We start from the raw sequence: 13,899 nt of genomic DNA on the forward strand, positions 1-13,899 counted from the left end.
TGATGGACAAGTAGTCCCCTATCTCTCCCTATTCTTAGACTGTGAGCCCCTTGGGGAGGCAGGGAGGACACAGTGTCTAATACTCAAACTTTATTTTATCTAGTGCTTAGTCCAGTGCTTTGCACCCAACAGGCACTTAATAAATACTATTACTCTGAAGGACACCTCTATAGCAATCCATCCAGGAAGTGAAAAAACTTGAGCCAAGGAGCTGACAGTCAGGGTGAAGAGAAAGGAGGACAGTCGTGAAGTACTGTAGGGGAAAAACTGGCAGGATTTGGAGAGAGCCTACGTGTGGAATGTGAAAGACAGAGAGGAGTTCAAGATGCCATGATTGTGAGCTGCTGGACCAGGGACGACAGTAATGTTGTTGATAGAGATGGGCAATGTTAGGAAGAGAAGATTTAGGGAGGAATATGAAAAAAGCGAATTTAAGGTAACTCATCCAGTAAACGCATTGTAGGTAAAGATTTTTTCCAGAGCTCTGAAGCAGCCTAACTCCTGGCCATCTCCCCAGCAGGGTGAGGGAGATATACCTCAGGCAGAAATGTAGCCTGGGGATTCAGAGGTGTGCAGACTTTTTTATATTTTTCTTTCCAGCCCCCGGTGACAGGATCCACAAAGTCGGAAACCCCATTCCTCCCGATCCTAATGGCCAAGTTTCCATCTCTCTGCGACCCTGACATGCTCTGTTAAGCTTCCCCTCTAATGACCGCCTCGCTCTTGCCTTCCAGAGACCTGAATTATAATGAGCTGCTGGAGTTTCCCGTGGCCATTAGGACGCTCAGCAGACTCCAGGAATTGTAAGAGTCTCTCTTTAAACTTTTCACGGATCTGTCCCTTTAATTCTGACAAAGGCCAGTCTTCCGGGAGGTGTTGGGCCGGATGCAGGGGGAGCTCCCGGGCCTACCTCGCCCCATCAACCCCACGCTTCTTGTAAAACTCCCCTCTGGTTCTCTAATGCGAGAGTAAATGTTTGCAGACATCATTAGTGCAACTTTCCACATTTGCGTGTCATCCGGAGAAAGGCCTCCGGCCTCCCGAGCCTGGATTTGATTCTTTCCTTCCATCACGGGGACCACACACCAGAGCCAGGACGGGGAGAGGCTGGCCTCACCTGTGCTGAGGCCATGTCTGTGCCTGGTGCTCCCTTCTTGAGTGTGTGGTGAGACGAAATGGAGGAGGAAGAGGAGGAGGAAAAGGGGAAAGCCGAGAGCACAGTTGGGCATCACTTTGATACTAATCTCCTCTCACAAGAAATCAGCTTGGCCCTTAATGGACTTCCAGCACCATAAACTGAATGGTGGGGACTGGGAAAGAGTCTGGGGGTGGCCATGAGACTCTGGACTACCCCAGAGGATATTCGGGCACTGATCCAGTTGCTCGTGTGATGTCCCACCCATTCCCAGAGGGAAGAAATTGTTAACCAGTGGCTACTGGCTGAACAGCTCCTTCCATGTCTGCTCTGTCCTTGGACCCCACCCCTATAGTCGTCACAGAAGATCTCACCAATCTCTGAAGACCACCTCTAGGAAGCTCATCTAGTTTTCGTAGCATCCTAGAAATTGCTGACCTTCTGGGCAGAGAGAGTCCAATACTATGGGCCCCCACATATGGTATTTGCCTAAAGCACCATGCAAAGACTTCTGGGATCAAAGTGGACAAATGTATTGGAAGGGATGTGGTCTAGTGGAAAGAGCATAGGTCTGGGAATCAGGGGGCCTGGGGTCTAGTCCCCAGCTTAAGCATTGATCAAATGTGTAATTGCAGGCAAGTCCCCTAACCTCAGTTAAATAATTGCTGCCTCACAAAGATGTTGTGAGGGCAAAATGAGGTCATTACTGTAAAAGTGATCTTGGAAAAATAAAAGCACTGTGAATATCCAAGGTGTTGTTAATATTGTCATGATCAAGTTTATCCTACCATAACCTTAAGCTTGAGATTGGATTCAGCTTTCTCCATGGAGGAATATTTGAACAAGTGAGAGAGAAATGTGCATTTATTTGCATATAGCTGTTTTCTAGGATTGTACTTTTTACTTGAGATCTTTTTCTGTTTTGTTTTGAGCAACAAGAGCAGCCTCTTTATCTCTCAGTCTTCTTCCCTTCTTTGCCCATCTTTCACTTTCTCCATGCTTTCTCTCTCTTCACTGTTCACCTCTCTTGCCCTTACCCTCTTCTTTCCCTTTCTCTTCATTTCTGTTTTCCTCTTGTGGGAAATCTCTCTGAGGTGAAGTTGTTCAGTGTCTCCGTGTTTGTCCTCTCATAGGGGTTTCCATAACAACGACATCAGAACTATCCCTGAGAAGGCATTTGTGGGGAACCCCTTACTGCAGACCATGTAAGAGCTGGGAACTCCCCTGGGGAAAGGGGTGTGAGGGATGGGGACACGGGGGAAACTCCTTGCCCAGATACCCGGGTTTCCAGAGATTCCCCCCAGGGAAGTCCTCAGCCCCTGGGTGGGTCTCTCCCTTTCCACCCCAGCCCCCTTGACCCTCTGGTTTCTCCTTGGTACTGGTGAGTGCCAGGGAGGATCAAACCAGTCCATCAGAAAAGATGCTTAGTTGGGGAAAGAGTGAAGGAACTGAGAGGATTTGTTCTCTTGCAGCCACTTCTATGACAATCCAATACAGTTTGTGGGGCGGTCGGCCTTCCAGGATCTACCCAAGCTTCACACGTTGTAAGTTGGACTCTTGGGGGCTGGAAAGGTGGGGCCAAGTGGCCCATCTCCTTCTCATCTCTCCTTTCTCTCACTGTCCAACTGAGGCTCTGTTTTCCCCGATAGAGCCCCACTCTCCCCTTGGCAGAGTCACAAAAAGCTGAAGGATTGGGATTGGAAGAATCAAGTAAGGCAAGTCAGTCAGATCAGTCCTTGACAGGGGTATGATTTGCATAAGAGGTGTTTGGTTGGTTTACAAATTTGTCTGGACATCCTATCAATTCTACCAGTCCTAAGTCCTGAGTCCTGAGTCACTATGACCCAACATGGTGCTGCGTCCCATATGATTGACATCTGCCAGTCTTATTTATTCAATAGTATTTATTGGAAGCGCTTGGAATGTACAGTTTGGCAACGGATAGAGATGATCCCTGCCCATTGACGGGCTTACAGTCTAATTGGGGGAGACAGACAAAAACAATAGCAATAAATAGAATCAAGGGGATGTACATCTCATTAACAAAATAAATAGGGTAATAAAAATATATACAAATGAGTGGTCGAGCACAGTGCTGAGGGGAAGGGAGAGGGGGAGGAGCAGAGGGAAAAGGGGGGAAAAGGGGGCTTAGCTGAGGGGAGGTAAAGGGGGGCAGAGGGGGAGCAGAGGGAAAAGGAGAAGCTCAGTCTGGGAAGGCCTCTGGGAGGAGGTGAGCTCTCAGTAGGGCTTTGAAGAGGGAAAGAGAGTTAGTTTGGTGGAGGTGAGGAGGGAGGGCATTCCAGGACAGTGGGAGGACGTGGGCCAGGAGTCGACGGCGGGATAGGCAAGAACGGGGGACGGTGAGGAGGTGGGCGGCAGAGGAGCGGAGCCTATGATGTGGGCAGGAGAAAGGGAGAAGGGAGGAGAGTTTGGAGAGGGCAAGGGGATGGAGAGCCTTGAAGCCTAGAGTGAGAAGGTTTTGTTTCGTGCGGAGGTCGATAGGCAACCACTGGAGGTTTTTAAGAAGGGGAGTGACATGCCCAGAGCGTTTCTGCAGGAAGATGAGCCGGGCAGTGAAGTGAAGAATAGACTGGAGCGGGGAGAGACAGGAGGAAGGGAGATCAGAGAGAAGGCTGACAGAATAATCCAGCCGGGATATTATGAGAGCCTGTAGCAGTAAGGTAGCCGTTTCGTTGGAGAGGAAAGGGCGGATCTTGGCGATAGTATAAAGGTGAGACCGGCAGGTCTTGGTGATGGATTGGATGTGTGGGGTGAACGAGAGAGCCAAGTCAAGCATGACAGCAAAGTTGTGGGCTTGAGAGACGGAAAGGATGGTCGTACCATCCACAATGATAAGGCAGTCAGTAAGAGGACAGGGCTTGGGAGGGAAGATAAGGAGCTCAGTTTTGGACATGTCTTATCCGTCATGGAACCAATCAAATGAACAGTCTATTCTGAATGTGCTGGGAAAGAGGAATAAAACTCAGTTACTGCTATTGAGGAACTCAGCCTAACTGGGGAGATGCAAAAAAAATTGTCAAACTCAGTGGTGCCAGCTTTTCATTTCAACCAAAGGGACTCCTGGGAAAGGGAGCCTTGGGAAAAGTCAAAGACCAAGATACAAGGCAGGGAAGTACACACACGCACACGCACACACATACATTCACATGGAGAAATGTGGGTACAGGGGCAGGTAGGTGGTCTCACAAGCACAGGACAAAGGTGGATATGGGAACACACACACATGAGAGGACCGAGGAGGTGGACACACAAACACACACATGCAGCCAAGAGGTAAACATGTAGACACACAAGCACACCCACTGGGTGGGTAGAGGAAAATGTAGGTATAAACACACAAGGTTTGAGGGACTGATATGGAAGCCATTTGGGGCCGGGAAGCAACCTGACCTGAAGCTAGGGGTGGGCAAGGTCCAAGGCACCCATTTTCCACTGAGGTTGAGACAGGGAGACAGCTTCCGGCTTCTTTCGGTCTCCTTGCTGCGGTGGGGAGAGAAACAGGCAAGCCCAAAAGCTGTAACCCAATGACCACCCCAACAACTGCCCCCTAACACTCTCCCATCCTCCCCCAACTCACCCAGGTTTGGCACTTCAGTCAGACTCACCAGAATAGACTTAAAGCGCAAGTGACAGAGGCATAAAGCATAAAAACATTAAGAATTTAAACAGCAGACCTACAACAGGCAGAGAGATCCAGAAATACTAGGAGGGGAGTCGAGGTGAGCAGAGGGACTGTGATAGGTCGGTTTACTGTGGGAAGGCTTCCTGGAGGAGTTTGGAAGGGATGGAGAAATCCACTTTGGTGGAAATGGCCTGGACAGTGGCCTGGGGTTTGTGGGGTGGTGAGTGGGGTTGACTGACTGGAGAGGGAATGCTTTGGTTTGGATTGCCTGGGCAGCATTTGGTCCTCCAGGGCTTGGGTTGAGTCCTTTGGGGTTCCCGGAGCAAGGCTTCCTCTCACCAGCTGCAGCTTCTCTATTCCAGGTCAGCAGAAGATACCCGGCGGGAAGGGAGCGCCCCTGTTCCTTTGAAATCTCTTTCCTTTCAAATGTCTTAAACTCTCTTCGAGCCCAGCCCAGGCTCCTAAAGCTACCTCTGGCCCAGAGCCCGGGCCTGCCCTGGTAGGTAATCGAGCACCAGGGAGGGTCCATCTCTTGGCTGGATTCCCATTGTTCCCAGTATCCCCAGTTTGCCCCCAGTCTGTTGACAATGGGATCAGCCCCAGGAAATCCCTTCTACTGGTTCCAGTGGTAGAGTCCTGTTTTGAAAAGCGCTTGAGCCGTTTCTTGTGAAACCAGAAGAGTTAATTGTCTTGTCATTTTGGGGATCATTTGTTTGTTCTTTGTTTAAGGTTAACGTTCTCATTTTTTCTCCACCCACCATCTCTTTCTCCTCCAGTTTCTCCCAAGCTCCCAGGTTAGATAGGCCCCATTTATCCCGGATAATGACTGGCAGGTTCTCCCCAGTCTTGACCTTTGTTGCTCAAATTCAGCTGGTCCATGGGGGGTGACGGGGGGTGAGGGGTTTGTGGTTTTGGGGAGGAACTGGGGTTCATACCCCAAACACGGTCCAGAGGCGGGAAAGCAGGAAGCTCATTTGAGTGCATTCCTGTCTCCTTCCAGGTCCCTGAACAGTGCAACTGACATCCGAGAGTTCCCAGATCTGAAAGGCACCACCAGCCTGGAGATCCTGTGAGTGGAAGCTGTCACTGCCCCATCTCCCAACTCTTTCAACACCTGACTGTTGGCTTCAGACTGGCCTTGTTCTGGCTAGTCAGGAGTCCTCCCAGGCCCAGTTTCCCCTGCTGGCTGATCAGGCCTCTTCCCAGCTCCCTCACGCCCTATCTCCCAGCCCTGAAATTGCTGCAGGAACTTCCCATCTTTTTCTTCCCAACCCCCTAGGGTTGTCAGGATTGAAAGTTCGACCTCTCAACCCCTGAGCCCCCACTGCTGGTTTGGGGCCAGGGCCCCGTAGATGCCAGCAGAGGGAGATTGGCCATTTCTCCGACCCACTTTCTGGACGAACTTATTGCTTTTCCTCACGTGTTCAGGAATTGTCGGGGAAGAGGAGAAGTTGGGTTTTGTTTCTGTGCTCTTTTACTCAATACTCACCTGAGGCTTTTTCTAGCCAGGCCTGGTTCCTGAACTCCCTCGCCGAGAGGAATAGGGCAGCAGAGGACTCTGGGTTTGGGAAGGAGGCTGCAGTACAGGACAAACCCAGATGGACATTTGTGACATCTCCTTTTCTGCCTGAAAATCTAACTTCCCTTCGGCTCTTCCAGGCCATCTGCTGGGAGGGATACTTTGTACCAGGCCTGAAACTGCTAATGAGCTTGCACTGTTCTCAAACTTCCTCTCATCCTCTCCCACTTTCTCCAGCTCAGGCCCTCTGGGCCCAGGAATTCTCCAGGAATTCTGAATTCTTTTCCCACCTTAGGGACTGTCACTGTGGTGAGGCTCGCTACTCAGAGACCAGAAAGGTTGCCAGAGACCTTCCTCTCCTGGCTCTAGGCATCCAGTGGACTTGTTCCCACTTCAGAGGAGGCTGGGCAGGAGAAACGGTTCCCCCATATCCCTGCCTCTCCCTGCTGCAGTGCCACCTGCCCCTGGATCCCACCCTCCTGCATCACCATCAGATCCAGAGTGCCAGGGAGGGAGAGATGGAGGGAGGGAGAATCAGACCAGATCTGGGGACCTGGGAGAGCCCTGTTTTGGGAATCCTGTCAGCCCCTTCTGTCTTCTCTCCATTCCCCTAGGACTCTGACCCGGGCGGGAATCCGGCTACTCCCCTCTGCGATGTGCCTGCAGCTCCCAAGACTTCGTGTCCTGTGAGTACTTCATGCGCCCCACCCTTGGGCTTCCCCACTTGAGGTCCTCAGGCTGGCACTGTCTTGTTCTGCTGCTACTAGAACCGTGGCTTCCAGACCCAAGCTCTTCTCTCCCTGGTACCAAATCTACCACTAAACCAATAATTCACTTGGGGGCTCCCAAAGTCGCAAAAAGGAGTTATGACAAGAAGCAGCACGTCCTAGTGGATAGGGCACAGACTTGGAAATCAGAAGGACCTTGGTTCTAATCCTGGCTCTGCCACTTGTCTGCTGTGTGACCTTGGGCAAATCATTTCACTTCTCTGGGCCTCAGTTACTTCTGTAAAATAGGGATTAAGATTATGAGCCCCATATGGGACAAGGACTCTGTCCTACCTGATTATCTTGCAACTATCCCAGCATTTAGAAAGGTGCCTGGCCCATAGTAAGAACTTAACAGATATATATATTTTTTTAAATCACTTCTGGTGATTTGGTTTGAGCATAAAAGACTCTTCAGACCTAGGGCAAATAGGGCCTGAACCTTTGATTCCAAAAGGAGAGAGGGCAGCTGGCATGTTATTATTAATAGAACTTGTTTGTCGACCCCAAATGCTCTTCAATTCCCACTCCTCTCCACGCTACTCCCATGGTTGGCTCCCGTCAGGTTGGCCCAGCACGGAGAAGTTCCCAAGTTCTCTCTCGGCACTCCTTGGCTTGCCTGCTGCAGCAGTGACCACCTAGGCTGAGGCCTGCCCCAGCGGGGCTGGTTTAGCAGGTGATGGCAGGGAAGAACCCGTGTCTAATGCGAGGAAATCACTTTGCAAGGAAATGAAGGCGGAAATTGGTGCCAAAGCGTCAGGTGTGTGGGGAACAGATCTCCCTGGGGCCCCGGATTGCCCCCAGCTGCAGAGCGGGGAGATCTGAGCTGCTTCCCCTCGCCAGATCAGTTTTCCAGAACGCTTCCCCTCCCTATTCCCCCCTCCGGCTAATCTCCTGTCCTTGTTGTTCCTTCCCCTGCAGTGAACTCTCTCACAATCAAATCGAGGAATTGCCCAGCCTGCACAGGTGTCAGAAGCTGGAGGAAATGTGAGTTGGGTACAGGAAGGGGGGAGCACGAGGCTCAGCCCCATGAGACCAGGCTGGCAAAGAACTGGAGGGGAGAGAAGGTGGAGGGGCGGGAGAGCTATGAGGATGGGGGACAGGGGCTCCAGAGCAAAGTTGGCATTGTTTTGGGGGGAATATTTTTGCTCCATTTACTCACTGACTATTCAGAAGGAATGAGGTTCAAAGGGCCTGCCTGGGACCGAACCCATCTCATTTGTCCTCAGTAGCCCTCAGTAGCCCTTGAGGGCACTGTGGGAAGGAAGGGGTGTGGAGCAGCAACACAGAGAGTTTTCACCACTTGCCAGTTTCCTCATCTCCTTGCACAGGGGCAAGAGAACGGAGGACTCCTCCCAATTCCCAAGACCAGCACGACTGTGTAGCTTACTGTAGAGGTAGTATGTATCTGGTCCTAGCCGCAACTCTGCCACCGGCTTGCTAGGTGATCTTGTGTGGGTCCCTTAAGTTCTCTGAGCCCCAGTTTCTTCAACTCGTATAACTGAGAGACTAAGAACTGCCTCGCCGTACTTCACAGGGATGCTGTGAGGATCAAAAGATAATAGACGTGAAATCCCCCTTGGAAAAATTAAAAAGCACTCTACAAATTTAAGGCATCATGAGACCAGCAGCTGGCAAGCTGTTTTGTTTTTTTAAATCTCACTTGGAAAATGTCACTGTTTTTGGACTAACACCTTGGTTTCTTAGAAATTGACACCCAGTCTGACCGGGGTCTTTCAGAGGGCATTCTGTCCATCCTCCTGCCTCCAGGCTGGACTGTACCTATCCCTGGTATCCCTGGTACCTGTACCTGGACTGTACCCCCTTTCAGACTGTGGGTCCGCTGTGGGCAGGGATTGTCTCTCTTTGTTTCTGAACTGTACTTTCCAAGTGCTGAGTATAGTGCTCTGCACACAGTAAGCGCTCAATAAATACGACCGCGTGAATGAATGAAAGGTCCCCAAGATGAAAGTCCCAATTGTCCTTAAAGCTCTCTAGGGAAGGAGATGGCCTGGATTTTCTAAGAGACGTTCATGCCCCTCTTCTACTTCCTCCCAACGTTTCTTAGCAAAGCAACGGAGGAGCCAGCAGAAGCTGAGAGAGTGCCCCGGATCAATCAATCAATCATATTTACTGGACATTTACTATGTGCAGAGTACTTGGGAGAGTATAATATAAGCTATGTTTAGCTCTGAACCTTGCTCTCTATGCTCATCTCCCTTCCATCCCCCAAATACCTGACAGGGAGACAGAAACCTTGAGTCAAATGTTGTGTCGTCACATGTTCTTTACCTTCCAAGCTAAAAAAGGCCTGGGTTCAGGGGAATGAGGCTGGTGTGGACCATATTCCCTTGGCCTGCTTCCCATCTCTTACCAGACCTGTCTAGTATGGGCATCACTGCAGCCCCTTGCTCCATAGAGAATTCACAGAAGTCCTTGTATGTTCACTGGGTCTGCAAGTCCCAGCAGACCACAGGAACTACCATGGACACTCGAACCTTTGAATTAGAGTCTTGTGTGGCTTGGAAATCTAGAGCAGGGTCCAGCTCAATCCAGGGCAACCCAGTCCCAAGCTGTTCCTGGTTTGGCCCTCCCCAATCCCAGCCCAGCCAGCCTGGGCATGCTAAATTTGACCAGAACAGAGCCCAAGCTAGAACATAAGGAGTCCAGGCTCACTTCTGGAATCGTTTCTGCTCAGGACTGCCAAGAGTTGGAGTTCCAGCATTCCCTGTGATCACCCAACTTGGCAACTAGCACACGTATGCCATAGCATTCCCACTTCCAACACTTTGGCTCTCCCGGTGACTTATAGGGGAGTCTCCAACCCTGGGCCTGGGCCTAATTAGGTTCATTCAGGGTCCTGATGGCACCTGGGCGGGCACTGAAGATCCCATTGGCTGTGCCCACGTAGGGATCTACCCGGCCCCCCGGCAGTGAGGTCAGAACAGGTAGGGGCTCCACACTTGTGGGGTTGGGGTCAGGCCAAGCCCCAGGGGATCCACAACCATTTGTGGGAGTTCTGAGGGGAATTGCTCTGCTCCAGTTCTCCCAGGAAGATGGAGGAGTTCAGTTCAGTATTTCATTAGTTCAAGAATATCCTAAGCAGGATAATAGGTGGCCTTGTCTCGTCTTATGCTGTCGAGTCATCTCTGACCCATAGCTACACGATGGACATATCTCTCCCAGAACGCCCCACCTCCATCTGCATTCGTTCTGGTAGTGGATCCATAGAATTTTCTTGGTAAAAATATGGAAGTGGTTTACCATTGCCTCCTTCCGTGCAGTAAACTCTAGTCTTCACCCTCAACTCTCTCCCATGCCGCTGCCGCCCAGCATAGGGGAGTTTTGACTTGAAGCGGATTGCCTTCCACTCAGTAGCCGCTGCCCAAGCTAGGAATGGAATGGTTATTCCTCTGCTTGACTCTCCCTCCCGTAGTCGAGACTGGTAGAGTCCTGGAAACTATCCAGGTGCCACCCTGAGAGAGGCCACTTACAACTCAGCTAATCCCTTGGACTTGTGGCACAGCAAGCTAAGCCTCCTCCCCTTGCAGCCTGGAGCCACCCCATCTCCTCATTCATTCAATAGTATTTATTGAGCACTTACTATGTGCAGAGCCCTGTATTAAGCGCTTGGAATGTACAAATCGGCAATAGATAAAGACAATCCCTGCCCACTGATGGGCTTACAGTCTAATCAGGCACTTAGGGTCTGCTTGGACCCACCAGCCCAACCTGATCCTGATCCAAATCCCAGAGGGATACCCAGAACCATAGAACTGATTTAGAACTGTGAACTGATCGCTCGCTATTCAGTGCCCCCTTTCAGCTTCCTGTCGGCTACCCTGAGCAGTTTCACTTCTCCCTGTCCTCCCCAGAGCCCCTCTGCCTCCCCTCATCGGAGAGGATAGAAGGGGAAGAAGGCAGCCTGGATCAAAAAAATCACCTGTCCTTGCAAGGACCCCCTACCTGAGCTAGGGGTCAGGGCACCAGGAGAGTTGCGGTGTTGGGCCCAGGAGAAGTGCAGAAGGAGCCTGAGAGGGGAGCTGAAAGGATGAGAGAAGTGACCTGGGGGCCTGGTTGAGCTGGTGGTGGTGGTTTATGCTTTGTTTTTTGATCCATTTCCCCGAGGAAACCAGATACCCCTCTACCAGGGCTAATCTGGGTGACTTCCGTAGTCCCGGATCCTTTCTTCTCTGGCCAGGATGGGAGGGCATGATCTCTCTTCCCTCCCTTCCAGCCGGGGGGCAGCATTGCCTCCAGAGCCTCCTCCCCCTCCCGCTCACTCTGGCCTCTTCCTCCCTAGCGGCCTCCAGCACAATCGGATTCGGGAAATCCGAGCCGACACCTTTGGACAGCTGGGAGCTCTGCGGACCCTGTGAGTACTCCTTCCTCCTCCCTCTCTGCTCTGGAGGCCAAGGGGTGGGGGCCCGGGAGAAAGGAGTGGAAGGAGAGGAAATACACGTATGTGCGTTTCCCCCATTCCACCCCCGCCCCCCTCCTATACACACATATACCAAAACTCATCCTCCTACTCTCCCACCTTCCAGTAGCATGGACTTTTGAATGCAGACTCCCCAGAGTCTGGGATCCATGCCCCACTGCTTGCTCTCACACTCTCTCTCCCTACCACCCTCTCCCCTTCCTCCACCAAGACCTAAACCTTCCCCTCAATCAATCAGTCAAGCCTATGCTAAAGACTTGGGAGAGTACAGTAGAGTTAATGGACATAATCCTTGCCCTCAAGTAGATTACAATCTAGTGGGAGACACAGACACTAAAATCTCACACACACATACCCATAATCCTATGCGTCCTACAAGCCAACACACAGACAAAAGTCCTGGGCAGCCCCATGGTACCACAAAAGGGTCCCCCACTCATCCTCCCCATCCTGGGATCTGGGAACCAGGAGTGCAGGTAGTCAGCAGCTGAATGTGTGGTGGCCACCATACCTATCACGCCCCTCCCCCCATACCCAAGTGCTTGTCCACAATTCTAGACAAGAGGCTTTTTAAGCCATTACCCCAGTGGATATCAAATGACCCATGGGGCCCCAGGCCAGCTGCGTCCCCAGTCCCACCCCTAGAAGCAGCTCGTCTGGTAGTCCAGGCGAGCCAGAGCCAAACAGATCCCCTGGGAGGCACAGGATCCCACAATGCCCCTTCCAGCAGGCAGGGATGCTCCAGCCACTTCCTTTTTCTGCCGCAAATCCCCAGCTCCCCATCCCATCCCTCATCCTGATGCTCCTCCTCTCTGTTCCAGAGACCTCAGTTGGAATGCCATCCGTTCCGTCCACCCCGAAGCCTTTCTGACCCTCCGCTCCCTCATCAAACTGTAAGTAGACAAGCTGTCGCCTCTCCCCGCTTCCCCAGGACTGATTGGTAGAGCTCTGAATGGGCTCCAGACCCGGTGACCCGGAGCAGTTCCATGAAGGGAACATGTGTGAATATTTTGTCCCCCATCAGTATATGGGACAGAGCCCTGGCTCTCCGCCTAATCAGTCAACCGGCCATGCCTCCTGACATGAAGGAGGCCAGAAAAACAGTCTGGAGGGCCCTCGTCCAGAAAGCGGCCTCCTACCACATCACTCAAATCTCACCCACTCAGTATTTGCCAACCCTTCAGCCTTCCCTAGCCATCACCTTGCATATTTCCATGGCTGCTGACTTTGTATGACACTTTCAGACATATCTTCATTCTGATAGGGCCTGGAGAAGCCTACATCACCCTGGTTTCCCTGAGGAAGGGTGTGTAGGTGGGGCGGGGGGACAGGCTTGGATCCAGGGATGACCCGGACCCTTCGGATCAAGCGCCACAGTCTGGGTTTCAGTGTGTTCTTTGGGTATGAGGTACTGAGGCCTTGAAGCTCCGAGATTTCTGTCCTGACCGGCTTTGCGATGGCGGGCAAGTCTCTTTACCTCTCTGTCCCTTTACTTCTAGACCGTAAACTCGCTGTGAGCAGGGAATGTGTCTGTTGTTATATTGTACTCTCCCAAGTACTTAGTACAGTGCTCTGCACGCAGGAAGCGCTCAATAAATACTATTGACTAATAAACTGACTCTTCATAGATGAACCTATTACAATCCAATCGATCAGTGGTATTTATCGAGTGTTTATTATGTGCAGACCACTATACTAAGTTCTTGGGAGAATACAATGTAACAGTCGATAGACATGTTCCCTACCCACAACAAGCTTACAGCCTACAGGGGGAGATATACATTATATTAATATATATTATAGTTTAATAATCTATTGATGAGCAATAGCTATATATTATATATTGATAATCTATATATTGTATATTAACTATATTTTAGCTATCAATATAAATAAATTATAGATACGTACTTAAGTTCCGTGGGACTGAGGGAATAAAGGGTGAATAAAGGGTACAAATCCCAGAACAAGGGTGACACAGAAGGGAGTGGGAGAGGAGGAAATGAGGGCAGCGGGAGCATAAATAGAGTGTCCAAGAAGCACATGCACTGGTGGGGAGTGGAAGGAGTAGTGTATAGGGGGTGGATTCTGGGGAGGAGAATCTGGAGGGTCCGGGAGGGAAGTGAGAGGAACTGGCTAATTCTTGCCTGGGGGGCCTTCGCTCTTCCCTGAGGGAGCCTGAATCCTAGTGTACTTCCTTCTCTCCGTACCAGAGACCTGACAGACAACCAGCTAACCACCCTCCCGCTGGCCGGCCTCAGTGGCCTGATGCACCTGAAGCTCAGAGGGAACCCGGCTCTCTCGGAAGCCTTCTCCAAGGACAGCTTCCCCAAGATGAGGTGAGGGCACGGGACAGAAGCAGATTTATGGATGGGCCGCCCCTTTAGCCCCTCC

General features: G+C 51.2%; 1 protein-coding gene across 2 annotated transcripts in view; it reads left to right on the forward strand.

Annotated features, from left to right (window-relative positions):
- The window catches only part of LGR6 (leucine rich repeat containing G protein-coupled receptor 6), a 141,897-nt gene that overhangs the window by 109,710 nt on the left and 18,288 nt on the right, over positions 1-13,899 (forward strand). For both annotated transcript variants that reach the window (XM_029068430.2, XM_029068432.2), the window contains 9 exons: positions 735-803; positions 2,269-2,340; positions 2,608-2,679; positions 5,779-5,847; positions 6,912-6,983; positions 7,986-8,051; positions 11,368-11,439; positions 12,327-12,398; positions 13,719-13,844. In XM_029068430.2, coding sequence (XP_028924263.1) covers positions 735-803; positions 2,269-2,340; positions 2,608-2,679; positions 5,779-5,847; positions 6,912-6,983; positions 7,986-8,051; positions 11,368-11,439; positions 12,327-12,398; positions 13,719-13,844 — 690 coding nt within the window. The remainder of the gene's footprint in view (positions 1-734; positions 804-2,268; positions 2,341-2,607; positions 2,680-5,778; positions 5,848-6,911; positions 6,984-7,985; positions 8,052-11,367; positions 11,440-12,326; positions 12,399-13,718; positions 13,845-13,899) is intronic.

This window comes from Ornithorhynchus anatinus, chromosome 7 (assembly GCF_004115215.2).
Source record: "Ornithorhynchus anatinus isolate Pmale09 chromosome 7, mOrnAna1.pri.v4, whole genome shotgun sequence".
NCBI classification, from domain to species: Eukaryota; Metazoa; Chordata; class Mammalia; order Monotremata; family Ornithorhynchidae; genus Ornithorhynchus; species Ornithorhynchus anatinus.